Genomic DNA, 27,099 nt, shown 5'->3' on the forward strand with positions numbered 1-27,099 from the left:
TATAACTCTTTCCTTACCGATCATTTTCAGCATTATCCCAAAATGGCAGGCTTACCCAGCAGAAAACTTGATTTTTTAAAACAAACAATATCTCTACAAAACAAAGATCATTCTTCAAAGTTTGTGATATACAAAGTAAATCTGAATAAGAGAAAATGTATATTGTGTCGTAACAAATGTGACGATTTTGCTGTAGGTGGTAAGGAGAGGGTTAAGGACTTGGAAAAAATTTAATTTGAAGCAAAATTAGTGAGGAAACTCCTAAGAGATGAAGAAAAAAATACATTTGATTGATATTCATTTTGGAGAAATTGGTTGTCATCTAATCATGCTCTGAAGGGATTAATCTAATACACAGCACAAGCTGAAGCATCAAACCATGCAGCTTCAATAATACATGAAATGTAGGCCAATCCAATGAACAAGAACACATGAAACAATAATGGGATATCCCATTTCGTGACAGGACAACAGAGGGAATAATCTAGAAGAGAATCTTTTCTTTATTGGCGAATATCTCTATTCTCCACTGAAGATAAATGTGAGCCCAAATCATTCTTTGTTTTCATTATTTTTTCTTTATGGGAGGTGTGATAAATTCCTTTTATCTACAGTGATTTCCATGAGAGGAATGCCCGCTTTGCGTAAGTCGCATTTTCCTAGAAATCAGAATTTTTCTTATCAAATTCAATTCAGCTCTTGGAGGAGCCAATTTATGATCTTATTTTATGTGAATGTTCATTATTGTCACCGCTGACATATTTGTCCAAGCTCTGTTCATCAGTTTTGCATGTCCCAACTTGCCGATCAAGCCTCTGAAATGTTTTGAGGAATAGATTGAGTAACCAGTAATGTTCCATTGTTCTTCCAATTTTTTCTCCTCCAATTTTGTTCTCTGACATTGTGACAGCATCCAAATAAAAATAATTAAGAATTGGAACAGGATAAGTTGGAAAAAAAGTATTTGGGAAAAATGAATAATGGTGATCAGCATGTTATTTATGAAATTCATTCAAAATTATATCAGTCATTTTTCTCTCCAAATATTAAGTATCCATTAAAAAATTGTTTGTGTTGAAAGTTCAATTCTCCATTAAAAAAAAAAAAAGCAAGTTTCTTTTTGAAATAATCTAGTTATGATGTAAGATTATTTGGTGTGAAAAATGTGATATCAGCTGGTCTATAGCACACAGCTGACTCAGTCTTGAAATTTTCAAAATATTAGCATATATTCAAAACTCATTGAATTATTCTATCATGCCTTCGACGAATGAAAATGCAGTTTTTCCATAATGTTACAGATTTGCTTCTAAAACTCCATTAGGTATCTCAGGGTTTTGTTGTCTGAACCCCTTTCCCCCTTTCCAATGAAAACAGGATGGCAGCCTCAAAACAGCTGAGTTATTTCCTGACAACAAATAGTGCCATATTGTAATTGAATATTGAGCACAATTTAAAACTTCTTTTGATATAATTTACATCCCAGTAAGATGTCTTGGAAGTTATCTTGCAAGCGATGCATATTCCTTGCATGCTTTTATTTTTATATATTTTACTTTTTTCATGCAATTTTTTAAACATGTAGCAATACCAATGATTTCTGTTTCTAATTTTGAATATTTTAGAGCCCCTTTTTGTCATTAGATTCATACATGATCTCTTTTTACCAATTTTGTTTTGTTATGCTTTTAGGTTGCTTGAGTGTTATAATAAATTATGATAAAATAGTATTATTTCTTTTTTTTTTACCTAAAAAAAATTATGCAATAATGAAGCCTGTACCACTTTGATCAAAAAAAAAAAAAAAATTTCAGTTCAATGAGACTTGTGAAAAACAATGAAGCTTATTCTTTGCGCCATGAAGTTTTATTTTATGCATGTCTAAAGGAATTGAAGTGTTAAATTGTTGGTCATGTCTATTTTAAAACGCCATATTTAATAACAATAATGACTTTGATTTAAAAACTTGATTTTAAAAATCTAATTCATTAAATTTGTTATGATCATTTATTGTTATTATCATGTTATATACTTTTGTGATAGTTGTTGTGAATATATTTTGTAAATATTTTGAGGGTATTTATTTAAGTGGGATTCTGTGCTGATGTCTGGATGAGACTTGGAGGTGGTCTCAAACTAATCATGTTAATATTATGCTCTTGGAATCTACTTCTGTTCCCTATTTGAACCAGTCCTCTTTGTCTTACATTTTTTTTTATGCTTTTAATTGTAAAGAAAGAATGTTTGTTTATCCAATTTTCTTCTTATTTACTGGTGGTGAAATGACCTAAAAGTGTCGCAAGTGCTGTAAAACCTTTAAAAACAAACAATACGTTGTTCGAGTCTTGAGAAAATTAGATTTATCTTGCAGTCATGGTATGGGACTGAGGAGTACAAGTTCAAATCCCTCTGTATTGAAACAGCATCAATCCTAGAAATACATGTTTTGATTCACTCTTTTCTCCTTTCACATTCCTCGTAGCTTCATCAAAAAACAAGGCCTGGACAAGACTTTTTACGAATGTGACAACCATCTGTGGCGGGTTGGTCTCCGGGAGCTTCCAGGTGGGATTGTGATGGATGGTGGATCGGATTGGATAGGGCTGCACAGGGACTTTGCCAAATATGTCATCTCCTCTCAGGATAGTTTGGTGACAGGCCTCAAGGACATGTACCAATACGCTCTTTTGCCTGTGGAGGTAAATTATTTACTATTTAAGCGACATGCGCTTATTTGCAGGTCTGATAACCCAATTCCTTGTGGGCTCATTGTTGTAATGGTAATCTCAAAAAATGATGCAAAATATTGTCCATCACAACAATGTTAAACTGGGCCCATAAGGATGTTCGGATGTCAGACCCGCTTACATACACACATATTTATTAAGCAATCCACACATAAAACCTGCAACATGAAGTTTTGTCTAAAAATCTAAATTACTGATAACTAGAACACATTGTTTGATATGATAAATTCTATTTCATATAATTTTGTTTATATGTAGTTTTGATGGACAGCACAAAATAAAAGAATAATATAGAATTGCAAGAAAAAAGATAAAACAAATTACTTTTGAGAAGTATTTGAACTTGATCTCATCATTTGTCTTTTTTTCTGGAATTTCTTCACGCCATTTTTCAATAACCAAATTATGAGATCTCAAGTTTTTAATCCCTACTTGTTTTTTATTCTGCCACTTCACCACACAATTTATTTCTAAAGACCATCATTACAAATGGCTGCAACATCAGCTTGTTTATCCGAAAAGAAAGCAATTGATATTATAAAGATCCATATATTAAGGCATTGTGGATTCTGCAATCTGCCTCATTCAGAACCAATTTATTTATATTAATAAAACATTGAATCTGTGTATGTGTTTGTCGTCTACAAAAAAAAACCAGAATACTTTCTGCTTTGGAACTTAGCCAGTTCTTTAACATACCTATCAGTCTGACATCAAGAATTTTGGGATTTAGAAAGATTTTACAATGACCACATGCAATTTTTAATCAATTTTCTTCAATAACTAAGATTTATGGTGCCATTTTAAACCCAAAACTGGGACTGGGAAAATGAATACCAGGATTGCCAGGATTGACGTTTTTAATACCGGTCCAAAAACTTGGCATGGAAAAATTGGGTTTGGAATTTTGAATTTTTGGGGGGGGTTTTTGGGTTTTTTTTGGCTTTATATCAAAACTACTTAATTTGATACTCAAATACACAGTAACGTACACCTAAACTAGCATGAGCAAAACTTAGTGTTCTTGTTTATTTTATTCATATTTTTTTTTGTTGGAATGTTTTATGTGAATGCCTACAGTAGAGACAGGGGGAGAGAGAAAGGAGTGAAAAAAATTGTGAATTTGTCAGTGGTTAGTTTTGCATCGAAGATCTAGCAGGTTTGCTAGTCAATGAAAGAAATTGAATCGTGAGTTGTTTGTTGAATTTTGTTCCCTTCTTGTGTTTTACAAGCCGGGGTTAATTTTTAATCGCATATGAATCATTTGACCACACTCACTGTCATTCTTCCCCTCCCCCCCCCTCTTCAGTCCTTCTTTCATGTAGTTCTCCAGAATAGTAAGTTCTGTGGCAAATCAACGGACAACAATCTACATCTGACCAACTGGCGTCGCAAGCAGGGTTGTCAGTGCCAGTACAAACATATCGTGGACTGGTGTGGGTGTTCCCCAAATGACCTCAAGATATATGATTTAGATAAGCTTCTGGTATGTACCAAATTCCAATAACCAATCATCATGATAGGCTTTCACATCAAGATAAAAAGATACAATCAGATATCTATTTTTTTATAATGTTTAGTTTCTGGTATGTGCCAAGTTTCAATCACCAATCATGATATGCTCTCAGACTAAGTTAAAGAGATACAATCTTCAATCATTTATTACCCAATTTTGATGCTAACAGATAACAATTTTTTATCATGTTTTAGTCTGTCGCTACAGATTTTTGGCAAAATTTGGATTTTTCTTTCTAGATATAGATAATGCAAATTATTTCAAGGATATTGACCAAAGTAAAGTACAATACATTTATTTTAAAGAGTATTTATTTAATCAGCAATTCATCTAAATAAGAATGGAGTTTTATGTTGATACATATTTTTAACTTGAATTTCGGAAAGAAATAAAATCCAGATTGTATGTTTGATAGTGTATGTTTGGTCTGTCATAGGCCTTCGTGAAATTACAGAGTGCGGTGTGTATTATATAATAATGATACTTTTTGAAAACTGATTAATGTCTCAACTGGTTGGTAGCATGGAACAAAATATCTTTTCCCTCTTTTTTCACCTTTTTTTGCTTCTTCCTCCTTCTCGCCACTCCCTATCCCCTTATCCTTCTCCATCACCACCAATACCGTCATCATCATTGTCATCGTCATTGTCATTGTTGTCATGGTCATCATCTTCTTCTTCCTCTTCTTCTTCTTCTTCTTCTTCTTCTTCTTCTTCTTCTTCTTCTTCTTCTTCTTCTTCTTCTTCTTCTTCTTCTTCTTCTTTTTCTTCTTCTTCTTCTTCTTCTTCTTCTTCTTCTTCTTCATCTAAACATGTGTATACAATTAATATAAAACATTTTTTTCCTTTAATCTGTACCTTCAACAGAACCTAGAAAAAAAGCCACTATTTTTTGCCCGCAAGTTTGAGGCTTTTGTAGACCAGGAGATAATCAACTCCCTGGACATCACCATGTTTGGGTACATGCATCAAGGTGAGAAGAGGAAAGTGTTGAAACGTCTAGTATGATACTGTGCCAGACAAGTAATCCTTTTAGAGCTATCAGGTCCATGGAGCCAGAGTTTATCCTTATGTATAAAGCTGAAACGGACAATAGCAATTGTTTGCTAGATCGGACACTAGCCTATCGCAAAATACTTTCCACCAAATCTAACAGATCCAGCTACCCAATCACGGCTGGGTGGACAGGGGAGTCAAAAAAAAAAATCACTACTGCACCCGGGATCAATCTTGGCCCCTTTGCTTGTAGAGCAAGTGCTCTACCAACTGAGCTATCAGGACCCCCCCCCCCCCCCCCACCAATGTCAGACAAAGCAGATAGACAATGACATTCACTCTGCTCTATTGCATACCTTTAGCAATACAGATATAATATGTGTCAATTAAGCCAAGTAAACGTGGATCATGATTGAATTGTGGATATTGGCTTAACATGCAGTGTCTCATGTTTGAACAGAAGTGATCGATGCTGGGTGTAGTCAGTGACAAAAGTCTAGCCTTGATGGAGTATTATCCCACTCAACTCAAGTGTTAATAAATAGCTGACTATATGAAGGTGATGGGTATGAGTGCTGGTAGAAAAAAGGAGGCCTAACAGGTGACATGTTATGTATGAAATGAAAACGTGGGTCCATATGAATATTACCTGCTTGGGGAATAAATAAATCAATGTAAAGAGTATTGAGCATGGTTAATCTGTGGAAATGGGCTATTTAAATGTTCATATTTGTTTTATTCTATTTATTAATTAATTTATTTATTTATCTTTTTCATTTTCATTTGCTCCAGCGATTCCAAGTTTGTCCCACTACTGGCAGAATGTCTATCACCACTTGGACAAGACAACTAAAATAAAAGATGCGGCCCTGACCATTTATACATCCATTTTTAGACGTGCCATTCATCATTTTAATGAAGTATGCATCATCATCATTTTGTTTTACAACTATTCTATAAATAACTGTCCAAACGCGTTATTCCAGGCCTGCCAACACTCCATTGTATTAGGGGGCAATGTGGATCAGCAGTATGGTCTTTGCTTCATACCCGAAAGGTACTGAGTACAATCGCCCGCCGCTGTGCTGTATGGCCTTGAGCAAGTCACCTCACCCTAGTTCATTTTGCAGTGCTGCACAGCGGCTGACGCCTGGTTTATTCCAGTCTTCCCTTGGAATAGACCCTAGAGACAAATTTCCCCTATGGGATGAACAAAGGGAATTTTATTTTATTTAATTTTAATTTGATCGGGAAATTCCTGATTTGGTTGCCCTTTTCCATAACTCCTGATAGGAGCTTCAGGTTTTTATTTATTATTTTTAAAAAATGAATGTAAGAATGGTATCACTGGATAAACATGATAATATGATTTAATAACCACCGATTATTTTTAATGTTATACAGTGCGACTATGTGGTCTTGTGGTATGACACTCACTTTCGGATCGGAAGGTCCTTGGAAAAGGCTCTTTACTCACATTCTCTCACCATACTCAGGTATAAAATGAGTACCTGATCGTTAACAGCATTGTCTCTGCTGGAAAAAAATGTCATATCGCCTGACGACGACATGTCTTGTTCTACATGTTACGTGTTGTTGTTGGTCAGGGACCCCTTGTAAAGCGCTTTGAGCATGTTTAGTTGATATTGCGCTATATAAAAGCTCACGATTTATTTTTTTTGGTTCCTCCTTTTCAAGCATTTATTTGACTTGGATCTTGGCAATAGTAACAGGATGACATACAAGAATAGCATACTAACCAAAAAACCTGTAAGTGTAGGCATGATATATCTTAATATTATTATGGTTTAATCTTTTTATACACCTTTTCTTTTATTTGCCCATTAGATTTGTTCTTAGTTGTCAATGTGTGACAGCTCGAGTCTGAATGATCTAAAAATTATCTATTCAGCATTTTGAAACTTGGCAGGTCTGTTATTTTAGGCTTTTCTTTATTTCTTTTTTCATGTCATACAGCAAAATAACACTTCCTGCAATCTCGAAATGGTCAAGGCATTAGAGGTGAACACTTTTAGCCAGTCTGATGAATTCAAAGGTCTTCTAATCATGGGGTCAGCGCAAGTCAAGGCCACAGGAAGTACAGTTGCCTTAGAAGTTCATGCAGTGCCCAAACACTTTTATGCCTATTTGGATACTCTCTCCAGTCAAGAAAGGCTTCGGTCTTTACAAGTATGTTGTTTATGTTTTGTTGTTTGGGTTTTTTAAATTTATTTATTTCTTTTATTCTCATTATTCAAAGTTTGATTTAATAGACAGATTTTATTGGTTTGTACAGGTTTTCTTTCTTCTTTTTTGTTTTGTTTTTCTTTACTTTTCTTGTTTTTTTTTTGTTTGTTTGTTTTTTGTTTTTTTTTTTGTTTTTTTTTTTTTTTTTTTTGGGGGGGGGGGGGGAGTTCTGATTTTTTTTTCTCCAGATTAGATTATTAAAGCTAAATGAATTAGTCCTTCGGAACCCATTAAACCCATAGATCCAGAGTTTATCCTAGTTTCTATTTGTGAAACGGACAATAGCAGTTGCTTGTTACCCTTTAGATAGACATTAGTCTATCGCAAAGTACTTTCCACCAGATCTTACAGACTCAGCTACCCAAGTCATTACTGGGTGGACAGGGAGTCAGAAAAATATCTTGACATATCATCCGGGATCAATCTCAGTCCCTTTGCCTGTAAAGTGAGTGTTTTACCAACTGAGCTATCGGGGCCTCCAAAGATAAATGAAGATGAGGTAAAATGTGCTTTCCTATATCACTTTAAAATGAATGATGTCCAAGTTTAACTGTACTACACCAAAGCTTTAGTATTTTAAAATGGTAAGTCATATAATGAAGGATGAAATTCGTGCATTTTGGGTTTATACAGAATTTTAAATTAAAAATCTGATTATTTTTCATACGACATTTTGATAGCTGTCCATGGCAGGTCTGGGAATGACAGATAAATTATAATGATAATTTTGATGAAAATTATGATGATGATGACGATGTTAATAGTATGAAATGTTATTATCCAACTTAGGCCTATCTTCGTGACTGTTAAAAGATACATTAATTTCATAATGCATACCCAGTAAGCTGTATAGAAAATTAAATGAATAACATAGTATCAGCACTAACAACAAAACAATTTAACAGCTTCGTTGTTGATGATATTATTGCTATTGCTGTTATTATTTCTTTTTTGTTGTAGTTGTTGTTATTATTATTTTTACTGTTGCTGCTGCTGCTACTACGACTACTACTACTACTACTACTACTACTACTACTACTACTACTACTACTACTACTACTACTACTACTACAACTACTACTACTACTACTACTACTACTACTACTACTACTACTACTACTACTACTACTACTACTACTACTACTACTACTACTACCATTATTATTATTATTATTATTATTATTATTATTATTATTATTATTATTATTATTATTATTATTATTATTATTATTATCATCATCATTATCATCATTTACGACTACTACTACTACTACTACTACTACTACTACTACTACTCTTGTATTTTTATATGTCAATTTCTTTTTTTATAACATAATATAATGAAAGGCACTTTCTTTTTGTTAGAATGGCATGGCACTAATAATTTCTTCCTCACTACTGACATTGACCACAGGTTGGGACAGATTTTGATCTCAAGGAAAGAATATTCAGAAACTACGGGAACTTGATGGGTCCTTACGATGACATCTCTCTTCGTCATGAATGGGCATCTGGCACTGCCTTTACTGTGTCCATTGCTTGGGTGGACCCCACAGACATCATTGCAGCATCCTACGACCAAGAAATACCTCAATCATTTCACATTCACATCGGCCATCAGAAACCATACGTCAACCGGCCACTTCGGCCTGGGGTATGGTCGGTAAAAATCATGATAAATCTGAGACTGGTCGCTGAGTCTCAGTTTCTCATTACACCGCTGACTTTTACTTCTAATAAGCCAAGTACAAAAGCTGACTCCTTAAGATCCCACCAAGGGCCTCCTTCAGGGATATATATATCAACAGACTTCAGCGAGTTTATGCCAAATTTGGGCTTGGAGGACAAGCCGAAACTGAGAGTGCAAGCTGAGATAGACAGTAGGAAAATTGGGAAGGAATTAGAGCAATGGGTGGATTCTTTGACAGCCAAGTTTTGGATTAAACACCAGACCTGTGTTCTTCACAGAACAGGCATCTGTAGCCATTTGCCAGAATGCAATGGCACATCTTGGAGTTCAAGATCTCCTGATATGAAATCAGACATGAAGTATATCGGGGCAGAATTGCCTTTGCATGAAAATAGGTGACGACAGTTGTAAACATAGGAAATAGAGTTAGGTATGAAAGGTTTTGAATCAGTTTCTTGATTTATGATTTATATAACTATAACCACTTGACTACTGAGTTAAAATTTTGAAGGCATCAGAACAGGAACTTACAATGGCACAAAGTCTGGATAATACATACAGTTTTTCTATTTCACTCTATCTCCATAGCTATCAATCAGAATGCCTTACACCTTATATTTGGAAAGAGGGAAAGTTGAATTTTAAGAATTATTGAATAGAATGGGCAAAGTCTTGAAATTATAAGATGTTTTGTGAAATTGAAGTTTTGGCAAGCCATAAAACTCACTATATTTTCATAATTTAAAAGAAATTAATTTGACTTCAGAAAAGTCAAAGGGGCACATCTCGTGTTACCAGTTTGTGAGAAAATTGACTGACAAACAGAAAAATTGAAAGAAATTATTTATAACAGTTGATTCTTTTCAAGTAGTCAGGGTGTGATTTCTTAGAAGAAATTTCACCTGGCCTCATTTCATTGGCTAATTTTGTCTTCAAAACCACTGATTTTGGCATAAATTCACTTCAAACATCCATTGGAATAGTCAAGGCAGCCATTTTGTAAACGAGAAAGAATTGTTAGTTGTTTTAAGTGGTGAACAACTGAAAAGAAAAATGACCTAAGAAAGAGGAAGAATTTGTCAGCCTACATCGGACGAATTCAGCCGCAATGCAGTCAAGTGCTTAAATTGAAATTTGGAGTCATATTGAACTGCCCTAGAATGTGACTGTTATTGTTATATTTACACAATACTTTTATGTTATGATATTTTGTACTCACAATGTATTTATACCAATGTTTATGTTTTCATATTATAGTGCACTTATTTATGTTAATACGATGATATATCCCAAATTCTTACTCCCTTTATTTGATATATCGCAATTTATTATATTTTATTTTTTGTTAAAATCGTGATGCCATACGCTATAGTGACCAATCACACCAAACTGGTATCAGGTTGGAGTGATACTGTTACTGAAAATATAATTTTGATTGTAAAACTTGAGTTAAAATGAGCAAATCTTTGGAGGGGAGTGAAGGTAGTTTCTTCACTTGCAAAGAATTCAAATGTTGTTATGCTGGCTGGGGTCCTTTGACTTCCCATGGTGGGCAAGAAGTCACTTGCTGTGTCTTCTCTTCTATCCCCCTATATCTGTTTTCCAAGTTGCTTTCTGTCTTTGTCTTATAATGGGATTGCTTGGTTTTGTCCTGGCCGTTGCTGGAGTCCTTGGTAAAGCAGGAAACAAGTCAAATGTATATTGTTAGTTTTGGGGGATGTATTTTTTCCCCCTTGTAAATCATCTCTCTGCCACGTATTGTTAGTTATGTTTTCTGGTTTGGATATATTCTGTAAACATTTAAGTGTATTCCTCTTAGTGGGATCTTGTGCTGGTGTCTGGGTGAGACATTAAGGTGATCTCAAACTAAGTACATTGATGGTGTGCTCTTGGAATCTACATCTTTTCCCTATTCGAACCACTCCCCTTTGTCTTACTTTTTCCTCAAGTCCTTTTAATTGTACATTTAGTATCTTTTCACTATCCAATTTTCTTCCTTTCTACTGGAGCTGAAATGACCTAAATGTGCAGTAAAACCCTTAAAAACAAACACAAACAAATATCGTTATTCTGGTAACATAACCTGGTAATCAATTCTTTCCATCAAGTTCATCTCAACACAACACCTTGTTGGCATGATGGGTCACATTTATATGTTTCATAGAATTTGCTGTTCTTACAATTTGGAGCCTCTTTTATCCTTTGTAATCGAAAAAAAAAGGGAAAAATCTCAGTTGAGTTCTTCAATGGATTTTTAAAAATAAAAACAAACTACGAATAGAATAAACAGTTATCTTCAGACTGTCCTGTACACTTCTCTTCATATGGTAATATCAGGACTGTCAAAATTGACATTTCAATCCCCTAATTAATTAATTCACCTTCTTTGTCAACACAGAATTTGAAAAGTCCAAGATAAAGGTGCTATTTCGTTTAGTTTTGATTTTTATGATTAAATTTATTGTTATAATTACCTCGAAATGGAGGAAATTTAAACACTATAACTGTCTGTTATCAATGGATTCATAGGAACAACTTTTATTTTACCCAAGACAATTGGATTTCTTCACTGTTCAACAAAGGATTTTGGTTTTTTTATAAACAGGTTATTACACTGATTTATTTCCCCAAGATTCTGAACTAAGCAAGAAATATCACCAAGCAAACTGAATAATTGTAAAAACATAACAATTAAATTTAAGCAGCTCCAATGATTTGGTTCAAAATGGTTATATGTAAATTTTGCTGAGTAGTCAATGCGTTGAAGTCATGAAAAATGATATATAGATCATTCTCATTAAATGAAGTTAAATTCTCTAAACAATATCCATTGATCAAATTAAGTATTTTATATTGTATACAGTTTGATTGTTTGTTGTTTTGTTTTGTTTTATTTTTTAAACTTTGAACATAATTTGCTCTCTTTATTTGTGATAAAATATATGATCTGATTCTCTACGCAGCTCATTAGTTGATAGTCACAAAAATGAAAAAGAAAGAAAATAAAATAGAAATATGGCTGTGAGATGTATTATTGTATTTAATAATCAAACGTTCTATTTTGCTTTTGCTTCTATATAAATATATATATATATTTCTCATTATGACTAGCACAGAATGTTTCTTCATACCATAAAATCCATTGTCAACGAAGATATTGAAATTGAATATGCAAGGATGATAGCTCTGATTAATTACAAAGCTGTCATAAAAGCATATTGGGGGGCAGGGGGATAGGAGGGGTGGAGGAAAGTAGATACAGGATTCTGTGTTTATTTTTATTTTGTAAGTAAATACCGGACTTCCCAAAGGTGCAAAGGAATTGAACAAAAATGGACACATCTTTATTGATTCTGCTCGAGGTGTACATATATGCAGGTCTGATATCCCAACCCACTTATGGGTCTAGTTTAACATTGTTGTAATGGACAATAATTTGCGTCATTTTTTTTTTTTTAGATTTCCATTACAACAATGAGCCAATAAGGAATTGACTTATCAGACCTACAAATAAGAGGACGTCGATTCTACTGTATTCACTATTTTTTTAAATCCTTGTAAGTTTTTGTTCGCATTTTAAAACATCCATATGTGTTTCTGTGCATAATTTTTAAAGAGCCAATCATTATTGTTGTCTTTGACTACCCTTATATTCCCCTACATGATAACTTTTATAAAGTTATGAAATTTGAACGCTGTATATCACCCTGTTTATAACGATTGTTTGTAGACCTTTACATTGATGATTTTTAACTAAAGTACTACCAAAGTGGCATATTTATCTCATGGGATATATGAAGATAATGCATTTGATTCGTCCATGTGCCTTCAAGATTATTTTGATATATATTGTCTTATCATATGAAAATTAAACTGTATTACCATTGTTTTACACCTCCTCCATTATTTTATAAAAGGTATTTTTTTAAAAATGTGCTGTGAACATTTTATTACCGTACCTTTTGTGATGACAGTCACGAAATGCAGTGAATATATCCTTACAGGCAACTTAATTCTAATACTGGTTGTCTTGATCGTTTTTATTGGGTTTTTTTGGGGGTTTTTTTTTGTTTTGTTTTACAGCTAGCATCTCGTGAAGTTAGTGGCCTAGTTTTATGGTGTCTTATGTTGTTACATATTCAAGCATTGTTGAAATTGGTCATTAATCAAATGAGTGACAATGAACACAATAGCACAGGCCAAATATTGTATTTTTAGCTAGGATACTGTACACATATTACGTCAATCAACTTATATTTAAATGTGTAAGTACGGTGAACTGGCAAATTGTATTATTGGTAATCCTAATTTCATTCAATACGGCCTGTTTGGGGAATAAACAAAACATTGAAAAGTGCTTTGATCATGATGAATCTGTGGAAATATGTTTTATAACTGTTCATATTGGGCTTTTTTTTTTTTAACTTGTGGAGGCAATCATCTATTTTAATAATAATTCTGCTGAATTGTAGAAATTAACATAAATCAAGACAAAGCTTCTGAGCCATCAACGATCAAAATCCTGGGCAGGGTCCTTTGACCTCCATTGGTGGGCAGAAGGTCACACTCGTCTTCTATCCCCTTATATCTGTTTTTTAGTTGCTGTCTGTCTTTGTCTTGGAATGGGATTACTTTTTTTTTGTCCCAACCCTGGCTGGAGTTGTTAACTGGGAGGGAAACAGTTAAATGTATAGTTATAGTTTTGGGAGATTTTTTTTCCTTGTAAATCACCTCTCTGCTATGTATTGTTTGTTAGTTAAGTATTCTGTAAACATTTGAGTGTGTTCCTCTTCGTGGGATCCTGTGCTGGGGTCTGGATGAGATTTTTGGGTGATCTCAAACTAAGTACATTGATGGTATGCTCTTGGAATCTACATCTGTTCACTATTTGAGCCAATTCCCCTTTGTCTTACTTTTTTTTGGGTGCTTTGATTGTAAATCTAGAAAATGTTAACGATTCCATTTTCTTCTTTTTACTCACGCTTACATGACCTAAAGGTGTCACAAGTGCTGTAAAACCCTTAAAAACATTAAAACAAACAACAATCAAAATTGATTCATAATAAAGTCTGTATGTTCACACATGTGAATCTGGCCAGATAGCGATTCCCAAAATTAAATAACCAATCATTATGCCCCAGCAGATTGTATAAATAATCATTCAAGTCAACGAATGATTGAATTACACAGGTTCACCATTGCCAATGTGCATCACAATGTTTCATTTATTCCCCAAGCCATCTTTCCATTCCACACAGTACCAGTTGTATGTTAGGCATCCTTTTCGTGCTAGCACTTACAATATCCATAACTACCTACAGCCAAGTGCTCGTTCACACCTGAGACGAGTGGTGTAAATTGTGTTAGGTGCCAAGGACACAATGTCAGGAACAGAATTTTTACACAATCACTGTCACCTCCCCGATCACTAACCAGGCTTAACATTGCTTGACTTTTGTGAAAAGATGAAACAACATAACTCTGAGCCACCAAGCAACACAAATTCACACATCCACAATACACACACACCCCCACACATTTATCTCTCTCTCTCTCTCTCTCTCTCTCTCTCTCTCTCTCTCTCTCTCTCTCTCTCTCTCTCTCTCTCTCTCTCTCTCTCTCTCTCTCCCTCTCAGTCTCACTTTTTTTCTACACACATTTAACCAGAGCACAACATATTCAATGCACATTACTTGCCATGGATTATTTATTTCTCTACTCTTTATTTATTATCGTTTAAATTTCTTTTAGCTCTTCAACTTCCTTAATCAATACATTAATGAAAGCTTTAGCCATTGTGAGAGTACAACTACTATTTCTGGGTGGGGTTCCTGGCCTCCCATAGTGTGCATGGTGGCACTTACTGTGTCTTCCATCCCCTTATAGCTGTTTTCCAATTTGCTTTCTGTCTTTGTCTTGGAATGAGATTACTTGGTTTTGTCCTGGCCCTGGCCGGAGTCCTTGGCTGGGAGGGAAACGGTCAAATGCATAGTTATTGTTTTGGGAGATGATATTTTTTTCCTTGTAAATCATCTCTCTGTTATGTATTATAAATATTTGTTATTTTGAATATATAATGTAAGCATTTGAGTGTATTCCTCTTAGTTGGATTTTGTGCTTGTGTCTGGATGAGACTTATAGGTGATCTCAAACTAAGTAGTACATTGATGGTATGCTCTTAGAATCTACATCTGATTCCTATTTGTTCCCGTTTGCCCTTTGTCTTACTTTTTCTTGGGTGCTTTGGTTATAATTCTATAACTTTTTACTATCCCATACTGATATAACCTAAATGTGTTGCAAGCGCCGTAAAACCCTTAAAAACAAAAAATAACAAACTCAACTATTTATCAAGCCCATTCAGTCAGTACTGATAAAAAGACTGAAAAAAAAAACAAATTAAAGGGATTAAGGAAGTCAGTGGTGGGCTGTGTTTTTCAACACAGTCAGTAATGATAATAATAATAATAATTTACTTTGGTTTAGTTGGGGTTTATTTTTCTGTTTTTGTTTGTTGTTGTTTTTGCTTGTCTTTTTTTTTCACACTCTCATTTTCATTATATATTCCTTCAAAACTACTCAGAGCATTTGCTCAAATAGTTCACCATGAACCTGCAAAAATATTAAGAATTTTTAATCGAATAATTCTCATTAAGGAAGCAGGATTCTTTTTTTTTTATTATTGTTTCCAAAAATAAATGTTTTCATTTTATTCATTTATTCAATAAACAAACACAAAATCTTTCATGCTTTCTTTATTTTCACAAGATAATGTACACTATGAATATTGATGAATTTCACCATGTAATCTATGCGGTTATTGTGTTTATTACTTGATTGTTTTGTATAATAATGTTTCTGTTCAACGAAGGTGCTGAATTCGATATGGTGACTAAAAAGGATTGGGATGCTTGAGGCAATATGAGATATGAAGGAGAAAAAGATAGAGTAAGGGAGGGGGAGACGGAGAGAGAGAGAGAGAGAAGAAGAATAGAAAAATAGAGTATTTATATATGTGTGTGTGTGGGGAAGGGGGGGGGGGAAGGGTGAATGGGTGTGAGTGTGTGTAAATAAAACAAAAGTAAAAATGTTTTAGATCATAGTGATGTATTTTCTTTATGGGTTTACAGGATTCCTCTTTTGAGAGCACACATTAGAATTGTTATGCTGCCATATTTGAGAGCATAGTTATAGCGAAAGCAATATCCGCATATTGTTTTTTTTTTGTGTGACTGTGCTAAAAAAAAATATAGCAATAGGGTAATGTATGGAGATGTTGGCGGAATGACGATAAAGTTTTACTGTACATCTGATCCATTTCTTAAATTCATCGTGTAAATACCTCCAGTTTTATTATTTAGGCACTGGGTGGGGTCTTCTGACCTCTCTCAGTGGAGAGGTCACCTTTGCTATCACCGTTGTCTTTGTTCTGGCTAGAGATTGCTCAGTTTTTTCCTGATCCTGGTGGAGATCCTTAGGTGATTAGGAAGCAGTGAAATGTATTATTTCTTTTTTTTTGAGAGATGATTTTTTTTCCCTTGTAAATCATTTATCTGTTATGTTCTATTGCAGTTTGTCCTTTGAATACACTGTATGTACTTTGTAAACATTTGAGCATATCCTTCATTGCACGGTCCTTTGCTTGTGCCTGAATAGGATTTTAGATAATGTCAAAATAGGCAAATCAATGGATTGTTACTGGAATCCTCAGTAACCTATTTGAACCAGTTCCTTTTGTCTCCAGAAAATTTCAGTATGAAAATCACCAAATTTTAGATTACATCAACAAGGTAGGTCTGCTTTGATCAAATCCCCAAAATTAAAAAAATTATACAGATTCTCCAGGGTGAGGTTCCCGACCTCCCATAGTGGGCAGGGAGGTACTTCTGTCTTCTATCCCCCTGTATCTAATTTCCAATTGCTTTCTGTCTTTGTCTTGGAATGAAATTACTTAGGTTTGTCCTGATGCTGGCCAGAGTCCCTGGCTGGGAGGGAAACAGTTGAATATATAGTTATAGTTTTGGGAGATGATTTTTTTTCTTGTAAATTGTAAATCTGTCTCTGTCATGTTTATTTTTTTTTTTAACATGTGATTTGTAAACATTTGAGTGTATTTCTTCTAGTGGGATCTTGTGCTGGTGTCTGGGTAACACTTTTTAGGTAATCTCAAACTAACTTCACTGATAGTGTGTGCACTTGGAATCTACATCTGTTCCCTATGATATGTACCACTCCCCGTTTTCTTACTTTTTCATCAAGTCCAGTAATTGTACATCTCTAAAAATTTTAGTATCTAATTTTCTTCCTTTTTACTGGCGCTGATATAACCTAAAAACAAACAAAACACACCGATTCTCCATGATCCCCCACATTCCATGTGATTCCATATGCTGATATTTCAAATCCATGTCCTAGCCAAACCATAGTGTGAAGGTGGGGGTGGAGGGAGGTGGGGGGTTGGAAGAGATTACCATATCTGTTGTGTTTATCCACTCATTTGTTTGGGGTTTTTTTGGCGGGGGTATGAGAGTTATCTTTTCTCTATGTATTTTTTTCACTCATTTGTCATGGAAGGGGGGGGGGGGGGTATCTTTTCTTTGATTATTTTTGACTCATTTATCTTTTTGTGTGTGTGTTTGTTACTTATATTTCCATTACTTACACATCACACGCACACAAAATAAAACCGACAGAAAAGCGTTTCATTCATTCACTTTGAAATTACAGATATACTGGCATAATAGACCATTTACTATTACCTCTGCTTTTTATTTAGCTTCAAATATTTGAAAGAGGAAATAAACCAAAAATATATATTATGTATAGACAACTTTGTTTAAAATGTGTTATTGTTGATATTTAAAACTGTACCCAATTAATCTATTGAAAATAGATTGGAAAAGAGAAATAAAATCAAAAATTATCACAATCAGTTTTCTTAATGGTTAACAATTTTCATCTCACAAGAAAAATATATAAAAGCGAATGTGATAAACAAAATTCTTTACTTTTATTATTGTTGGTATTCAAAAGGTATTCATTTGTGCTTTGAGAAGGGCAGTGGCACATGAATTCATTCCAATCCAATCCAAAATAGTTGCAGCTTCATGTGATGAAGATTGACACAACTATATATGGTGGGGTTGCATTAACGTCATATTTATCTGTTGGGTTTAAACTGGTCGAGATAACTATAGAAGAATGACTGTTTGTACACATTGATTTGAATATGGCAGTGCATATAAAATGCATTTTGTTGTTTTTTTTCTGGTTTTTCCAATGTGTTAATAGGGATTTTAAAAAAAATTTTAATAGGGATGGATTAGCTTATTGTATTAAGGTGGAGAACAATGGATGGAGTTTCCCTGCCTGTCAGATAAATCGTACTAACACAAAACAAAACCTTAAGCATTTATTGTTTGATTTAGAGAATTTAGTAAGAACTGGCAGTCTAAAACAATAACAAAGAGCTGAGTAGCGTCATCTTCATCCATTCGGAAGCACTCTCCTTTTCTGTTTCTGTTACTCCTTATATTATTTGTCATATCCATTAGATTTTATTCCGTTATCCAAAATGGGAGCAACCAGTTTTACGCAGCCCCTGTCATGGGTCTCATTCTGAGGTGAGTCATATGGATGGCATGTTTTTCTAGTATGGGTGACCAATCGATTTTATGTCAGGTTCTCTTTCTTCTCTTAATTTGCAAACCACATCTGGTGTATTGTCGCAAACGTAGGCGTCTTGATGTTTTACATTTCAGTATTTGAGTGCTATAGTAGTGAATTAGCCTGTCTCTAAACTGTTCCGTGGTGATTGCATTTACAACGATAGGTGGTAGATTGTTCCACATGCATATATAGAAGAGGGGAAGAACGACTGTTCCTGGCTTTGTTTGTATTCGGGAGCATGGCACTGTGAATCTTAGATTGTGTCCCTTTTTTCTTGATCTCGTTGTTGCTGGACTAAGGTTGTTCAATGGTATTGCTACAAGATTGTGGAATACACGACAGAGCATTGTCAGTTTGGATTACTTGCTTCGTTGTTCCAAAGTTGTCCACTGTAAGTTTCGAACCATCTGTGTCAAGCTGTCAGTGGTTTTGAAATTGCCTATTGCAAAACGCGCTGCTCTCCTTTGTACCATCTCAAATTTATCTTTATTTCTGTTCGTGATAGGGTCCCAGACAGTGCTTGCGTATTCAACGACTGGTCTTGTTAGCATTGTATAACATTTGGCCTTGGTGTAACTGGAGAAGCTGCTTATGTTTCTGTTCAGAAGAGCAGTTGTGGAATTTGCTTTCTTCATGATTGCGTCTAAATGGTCTCTCTCTCTCTCTCTCTCTCTCTCTCTCTCTCTCTCTCTCTCTCTCTCTCTCTCTCTCTCTCTCTCTCTCTCTCTCTCTCTCTCTCTCTCTCTCTCTCTCTCTCTCTCTCTCTCTTTGAACTAGAAGCTGACTGGGTGGAGTCTTTTGACTTCCTTTGGTGGGGGGGGGGGGGGGAAGGTCACTGTTTCTTTATCTTATATCTAATTCCCTTTTCCAGGTTCCTTTCGTCGTTGAAAGCAGATTATGTAGATCGTATATTATGGTCATGTCTCCCACATATAAAAATAAAACAGGTTCTTTTCTTTATATTGTAAAGTTCATTGTACCAGAAATGTGTTCCATTTTGCTCCAACCCTAAACAATATTTTATATATGTATATATATATATATATATATATATATATATATATATATATATATATATATATATATATATATATATATATATATATATAGTCATGAGAGAGAGAGAGAGTTTCGCGTGTTTTATATTATGTTAGCATGGGAAAAAAAGTATCTATTCAATATTAACTGTACTTGTTTTCACCTCATAAACTTTCTACATACGTAAAGTAATGCACAAATCTGAGTTTTTGCATTTTTAATAACTGGCACTCAAACATCAGCATCGTAGTAAAGGATAAGGAGAAATGGTGTGCTGATAATGTCAAATGTATGATAACAACAATGAGATGAGTGTAACTAAGTGAATTCAACATGACAACTTTGATTTTGATAAAATATCTTTTAGGTCTCGAGATTATTCCCCTATAATTAACAACTATGGAAAGTCAAAATAATGAAGAATAACAGCAAATTGTTACACTGATTAGGTAATGATATTGTCAAATTAAGATTTTTGTAACGGTCTTATTGACCAACTATGATGCGGATATGACTTCTTTTATTTCTTTGCAATCAAGATCAAAATGTTGATATAGACCTTATCCTTATGTCACATTCATGTAATTGGTGCTTCTTTTTCAGCTTTCAATGGGGATGATCTATATTACCTTTCCATGTGCTCGAGGTCATTGGTCACATTGCAAAATATGCTCAAAATAACCCTCATAGTGAAATGAGTTCACAGTTTTCGAAACATTCAATATCACGATAGATTATTTTGTTCAGCTTGACCAAACGCTATTACAACTTTCATTAACAAAGCAACGTGTTTACATATATTAAGAAATATCCACTCGTTGGACAACACCAAATCATGTGATCGATGACTCGATTGGACGACAACATGAATATAAATCACTCCCATTATGCCTGGAACATCTTGATGTTTGCCCTACATTTGTTTTCAAACAATTCAGCCTGACTTATTGATCATGAAAATTGTCATTGTGATGTTTTGAATACGAGATATTAAAAAAGTGTAAACATCGTTTTGTGCTTGACGATATGACGATAATGAAAGACAACAAATCTCAAATAAAATATACCTATTCCTCAAAACTACTGCAATGGGTTGAATCTCTTTGTGTGTTTGTGTAACTTTTTGGTATTGAGGTAGGAACTCTTAGTGCAGGCCTGCAGGTCCCCGGTTTGAGTCTCTACTGTGGAGGTGTTCAAAATTGAGTCATTGGAAAATGATCTTTCCTCATTTTTCTCACCTTACTCGAATAAAAAGAGAACTCGGCTGGTAACAGCGTTTTCTTTATCCAGATATGATAATGCATTACATGTGTCATGACTTTTAGTTGGTTTGCGACCCTGTGTACTGGGTGGGGTTTCTGACCTCCTATAGCGGGCAGGGAGCCACTTACTGCGTCTTCTATCCCCTTATATCTGTTTTCCAACACACTTTCTGTCTTTGTCTTGGAATGAGATTACTTGATTTTGTCCTGCCCCTGACCGGAGCCCTATCTGGGAGGGAAACAGTCAAATGCATAATTATTGTTTTGGGAGATGATATTTTTTTATTCCCAGTTCCCCTGTGTTTTACTTTTTCTTGGGTGCTTTAATTGTAATTCTAGAACTTTTTACTATCCCATTTTCTTCCTTTTTACTGGCGCTGATATGACCTTAATGTGTGAGGTGATATTTTTTTCATTGTAAACCATCTCTCTGTTATGCACTGTATTATGTTTTCTTTATATTATATATGATTTGTAAAAGATTTGAGTGTATTTCTCTTAGTAGGGAATGTGCTTGTGTCTGGATGAGACTTTTAGTGACCTCAAACTAAGTACTTTGATAGTGTGCTCTTGGAATCTACAAATGTTTCTTATTTGAACCAATTCCCCTTTGTCTTACCTTTTCTTGAGTGCTTTAATTGCAATTCTAGAACTTTTTACTATCCCATTTTTCTTCCTTTTTACTGGTGATGATGTGACCTTAATATGTTGCAAGCGCCGTAAAACTCTTAAAATGAAAACAGACAAATTGTCGTCAGAATAAAATTATGTATCGGCACATAATGGGTGGTGAGACGGATGATGGTCATGTAGGAGACGAGGCAGCTTATGGTGAGAGACAGATGGTGGTCCTGTAGAAGACAAGGCAGTTGATGGTTGAGCTGTAGAAGACGAGGCAGTTGATTGTCTTAGAAACGATGAGGCAGATAATGGCCATGTAGAATATGAGGCAGGCGATGGTCCATATGATGGTCCTGTAGAATATGAGGCAGGCGATGGTCCATATGATGGTCCTGTAGAATATGAGGCAGGCGATGGTCCATATGATGGTCCTGTAAAGGTGATAGTACTGGAAAAGACGAGGCAGACGATGGTCCTAGAAAAGATGTGAGTTAATGGGCATGGAAAAGATAGACAGTTGATGGTGAAACAAATAAGGAAAAGGCTAGCCGTACTTAATGACGAAACATATGTTTTAGCCACATATAAGTGAGTGATCCCATTTTATATTTTATATTAGCTCTAACCATCATTATCGAGCACTTTCGTACCTACGTGTACCCACCAACACTCATAAATATATACATACATATATATATATATATATATATATATATATATATATATATATATATGTGTGTGTGTGTGTGTGTGTGTGTGTGTGTGTGATAATTTCCATTCAGGATTAATAAAGTATTTCTTATCTTATCTTATTTTATATATACTAGTAAAAAGCCCGCAATTTCGCGGGGAAAGAACTATTTTCATTCGATACTGTACTCACCATCATTTAATGAGGGCAGATTGGTAAACAACGTTGTCTGTGTAATTTGGTATATCTTCGGTTGATTTTTCTGTGTGGCCCAACATGAAGTGTAAGCCACTATAGCCTCTGACCCGTGACGCAGCAATATACAGTTGTCCGTGTGTGAAATACCGGTTGTGGTAAGAAAATCCCCACCTTGCTTAATGTCTGCCCCTGAGACTTGTTAATTGTCATTGCATATGACAATTTTACCGGAACTGTCTTCTATTTAGAATAAATGGTAAGCCTGAATCCGTTGTTGTCGTCAATTGATTCTAGGGATAAACACTATGTCGCCAGCTCTACTACCGGTAATTATCTTGGCTTCTAATACTTTTGAACCTAATTTAATTATTAACAAACGGGTGCCATTTAGGAGGCCTGATTTAGGATTTATATTTCTAAGCAGCATGACTGACGTGTTGGCTTTGCACTACCTTTCAATACTTAACAAATCACAATGGTGGCCGAAAATCAAAACAATGGTCAAATTAGGAAATTTTAAACTTTCACAAATCTCTCAAGGTTTGTTCTAGAGTTTTTAAAATACTTCTATATAATGAAAAATTGAATAAATAAATGCCTGACAAAATATCAACGGTGAAAATAAAAATTTAAAGAATACTGGGGATGTAGGAGCTTTCGGAATGTCTCCCCTTTACTTAACTTATGGAAAAACAAACACCCTAGCACCTTTAATAACACTTATGACTAACCTCTCGAGCTAACCCTAATAGTAAAAAAAGAATCAAAATGGCGACTGAAATACCTTCATGTGATCAAGTGAATAATATCACTATGAATGCCACGATTTGCTGAAAAATGCCAACACACACACGCACATATATACACCACACACAACACACACACAAACATACACACACACACACAAACATACACGCAATTAGAACATACTACTACATAACAAAACTGATCACCGCTAAATCAACAACACAACGGAAGTAATAATAATACTTGATGTCATAAATAGATGACGCAAATTGACAACTTTGTACAGTCAGGGACGGCTGGTAATAATGGGCAGGGTGGGCAAATACCAGCCTGTTTTTTTCAAGTTATAAGTTGTATTACCAGGTCCGAAATAATCTAATCTAAATTAGATAATTTCAAAAGTTACTACTTAAACTTGATACTTCGTACTGAAATCAATTTGTGTGTATTTTTGATAGATTGCGAATGACCATGCACCCCGTAATGCATAAACCAGGATACGCTCCTGTTCTTTTTATCAACCCCCCCCCCCCTCCCCTCCCCAACCACTCCACTCCGCCCACATCGTCATCTCATCGTCACGTCGCCTGACGGTGAACTAACTCCGATTTTTGCTGTCTGGCCTCTCTAGTACTAGGTCGGGCTAATTCAAATGAGCCCACCTTAATAACCAGTGAACACTGAATAGAGCTTTTGGCAAACGAACTTTTTCTTATTTATTGCCTTACTTGTGCTGGTACCATTGATGTAATGACTTTGGGAAGGTTCCAGTATTGAATTAAATTTATTAACTTACTAATATTATATCAATTTAGTATTAATTTGTGTTGTTTTTATATATTTGTTTATCCATTTAAATTATTTCTTTTTTTTTCTCGTTTTCTTTAAGTACTTCTCAAAACTCATTTATTTAAATTGTTTTCTTATTTGTTTTTTGTTGTTTTTTTTGTTTTTGTTTTTTTAACAAATTAATTTGTTAGTTCTTTTTTTATTATTCTTAAAGTAATTACCGCTGTATTTTTATTGCCAGACTAAATAATTTTGCAAAACAATGTAATTTTCTATTGTATTTCCTCTAATAAAACAAAACATTTTATTCAAAAGTCACGACTAAATAAATATTAATACAACCACCATTTTGGTTTTCTCAACAATTGAATTAGTATACGAGAAATACTCTTCTGAGTAAGGAGAGAGTTGAATTCTAAGTTATAGAGGAAATAAAGACGTTTAAAGGAAGGGTGGGCAGATTCCGTACTTGCCCGTCCTGAAGCTAATACATACATAAGATAGTTCGCGACGAAGAGGCGGGAAGCTAGGGGTTGGTTGGGGAAGGAGCATAGCACTCTTGTATAGATAGCATTGGGAAGGAGTAAAGATAACACGGTCGTTATTGTGATAGTATAACGAATGCATGAGGAGAGATTGATAACATTCTTTTGTCTTAATTGTATTGTGTGAATTATTGGCGAAAGCCTAAGATTAAATAAACTTTGTAATATCGTATGGTGGTAACCATCATTGTCGACGACATCGTGGTTGTCATCATCATCATCATCATCATCATCATCATCATCATCATCATCATCATCATTAACAACAACAACAACAACAACAACAATATTAACAACAAGTACAACAATCGTCTCCACAACTATCATTCTAACCAACAGCACCACCAAAACCACTATCATAATTACATCCTCCCTCACCGCCTCGTCTTCCTCCTCCTCCTCCACCACCACCACCACCGCTACCACTATTCCAACCACTACCACCACCGGCACAATCATTCTAACCACCAAGACAGCAGTAAAAATGATGCAATTTCAGCTCTGAATGAAACTCGAGTCATATCGCTGTTGTTGCTTCTCGATGAAAACTTTAAGGTTACTACATACTACTGAAAACCAGTAATGTAACAGAAATATTAATCTCGCCGTTGAGGGATTAAAGCATCTCTTTAATTTTTCGAGTGAACGAAATGGACTTCTATTGTCAAGGTGTTGTCACATTATGTCTCGTCGCTTTAGTTTTTAGTTGTATTCTCTTTCGTGATTATTTTTTGATTACGTTTGGAATAATTAAAATCTACTGGTATTGTCATTTCATTGTGAATGTGATTATTTGTGGTTGAAATATTTTTTTTAAAGGTGAAAAAAAAATTATAATTAAAAAAAAAAATAAATAAATAAATAATATATATATATATATATATATATATATATATATATATATATATATATATATATATATATTTATATATATATATATATATATATATATATATATATATATATATATATATATATATATATATATGACCGGATCATCTTTGCCCAACCACTGTAAATAGGCTAGAACCGCCACTTTGTACAGTGTCACAATTAGTTGATTTTGAGAGCCAAGTGTCGTCGGTACATATTTTATGATATTATCTGTTTCACTCAACGAACTTTCAAACTGACTTTAAATTATAAAAGGAAATCAAGTTATCTGTTTATCTATCTGTAAAAAATACATTTCTAATTTTCAAATCTTTCAGTAGAGTTGTGCGCCGTATCAATTTTTTTATTGACTCAAATAAGCACAATGTTCTCTACAATGCTATATTTTTTAAGAATATACACACACACACACACACACACACACACACATATATATATATATATATGTGTGTGTGTGTGTGTGTGTGTGTAAGTGAGAAAATTGGGTTCAATAATCTTGTCCAAGGAAAAAAATGAAATGCCTTAACCCCCCCCCCCCCCCCCCCCTTCAAACTACCCAATTCCATTTAATCCCGTTCATGAGGCGAATGCTCTACAAGAAATGATCCATGCAAAACGTTAGCAAGTGAGGGGTAAAGTATTGGATGATAAACCGCAATGGCGTATCATTTGACCATTACAATATTCCGTTAAATCGGTTATCATTCTGTCATTGTTTAATGATAATAATAATAATAATAATGCTGAAAACTTATATAGCGCTATAACTCCGAGACACCAGACTCTAAGCGCTTAAATTACAAATTACTTTGGCTGAAACATACTCATTCACACACACAAGCACACACACACACACATACACACACACACAACACAACACACAACACAAGCCAAACCTATCTTGCTTCTCATACCATCTACTAAAATCGAAACAAATATGTTTTAAGCGAACGTTTAAAATAGACAAAGATTCTTTTTCACGAATGCTCTGCGGTAAGGCGTTCCAAATAGAGGGTCCGAAATGAGAAAAGGATCTCATTCCAGCATTTTTCCGAATTCGAGGGACAACTAGTTCTGTGGAATCACTGGCCGAACGTAAGGGGCGGGGTTTTGAATATCTTTCAATTAGTTCTGAAAGGTAGGAAGGGGCAGTACCTTCAAGACAACGATACACTAAAACACAAGCTTTGAATTTAATTCTTTTCCCAACAGGCAGCCAATGCAGGTCATGAAGTAGAGGTCCGGCAGAGTCGCACCTACGCTTCATGAATACTAGTCTGGCAGCGCTGTTTTGGACAATCTGAAGACGTTTCAGATTGTATTGCGAAACGCCAAACAACAGAGCATTACAATAATCCAATTTCGATAGTACGAGGGACACAACCAGGTGCTTGGTCACATCCTCAGATATGAACCGTCTAATGGAAGCAATCTTTTTTAGTTGGAAAAA

General features: G+C 34.7%; 1 protein-coding gene across 3 annotated transcripts in view; it reads left to right on the forward strand.

Moving 5' to 3' along the window:
• The window catches only part of LOC144972569 (xylosyltransferase oxt-like), a 105,873-nt gene extending 95,848 nt beyond the window's left edge, over positions 1–10,025 (forward strand). For all 3 annotated transcript variants that reach the window (XM_078913927.1, XM_078913929.1, XM_078913928.1), the window contains exons 10-15: positions 2,483–2,699; positions 4,057–4,233; positions 5,130–5,235; positions 6,051–6,178; positions 7,236–7,448; positions 8,920–10,025. In XM_078913927.1, the coding sequence (XP_078770053.1) occupies positions 2,483–2,699; positions 4,057–4,233; positions 5,130–5,235; positions 6,051–6,178; positions 7,236–7,448; positions 8,920–9,594 (1,516 nt within the window). In that variant the 3' untranslated portion in view covers positions 9,595–10,025. The remainder of the gene's footprint in view (positions 1–2,482; positions 2,700–4,056; positions 4,234–5,129; positions 5,236–6,050; positions 6,179–7,235; positions 7,449–8,919) is intronic.
• Positions 10,026–27,099: the final 17,074 nt, after the last annotated feature.

Source organism: Berghia stephanieae, chromosome 5 (genome assembly GCF_034508935.2).
Source record: "Berghia stephanieae isolate SIO BIC M18660-M18661 chromosome 5, UCSD_Bste_1.3, whole genome shotgun sequence".
Classification (NCBI taxonomy): Eukaryota; Metazoa; Mollusca; class Gastropoda; order Nudibranchia; family Aeolidiidae; genus Berghia; species Berghia stephanieae.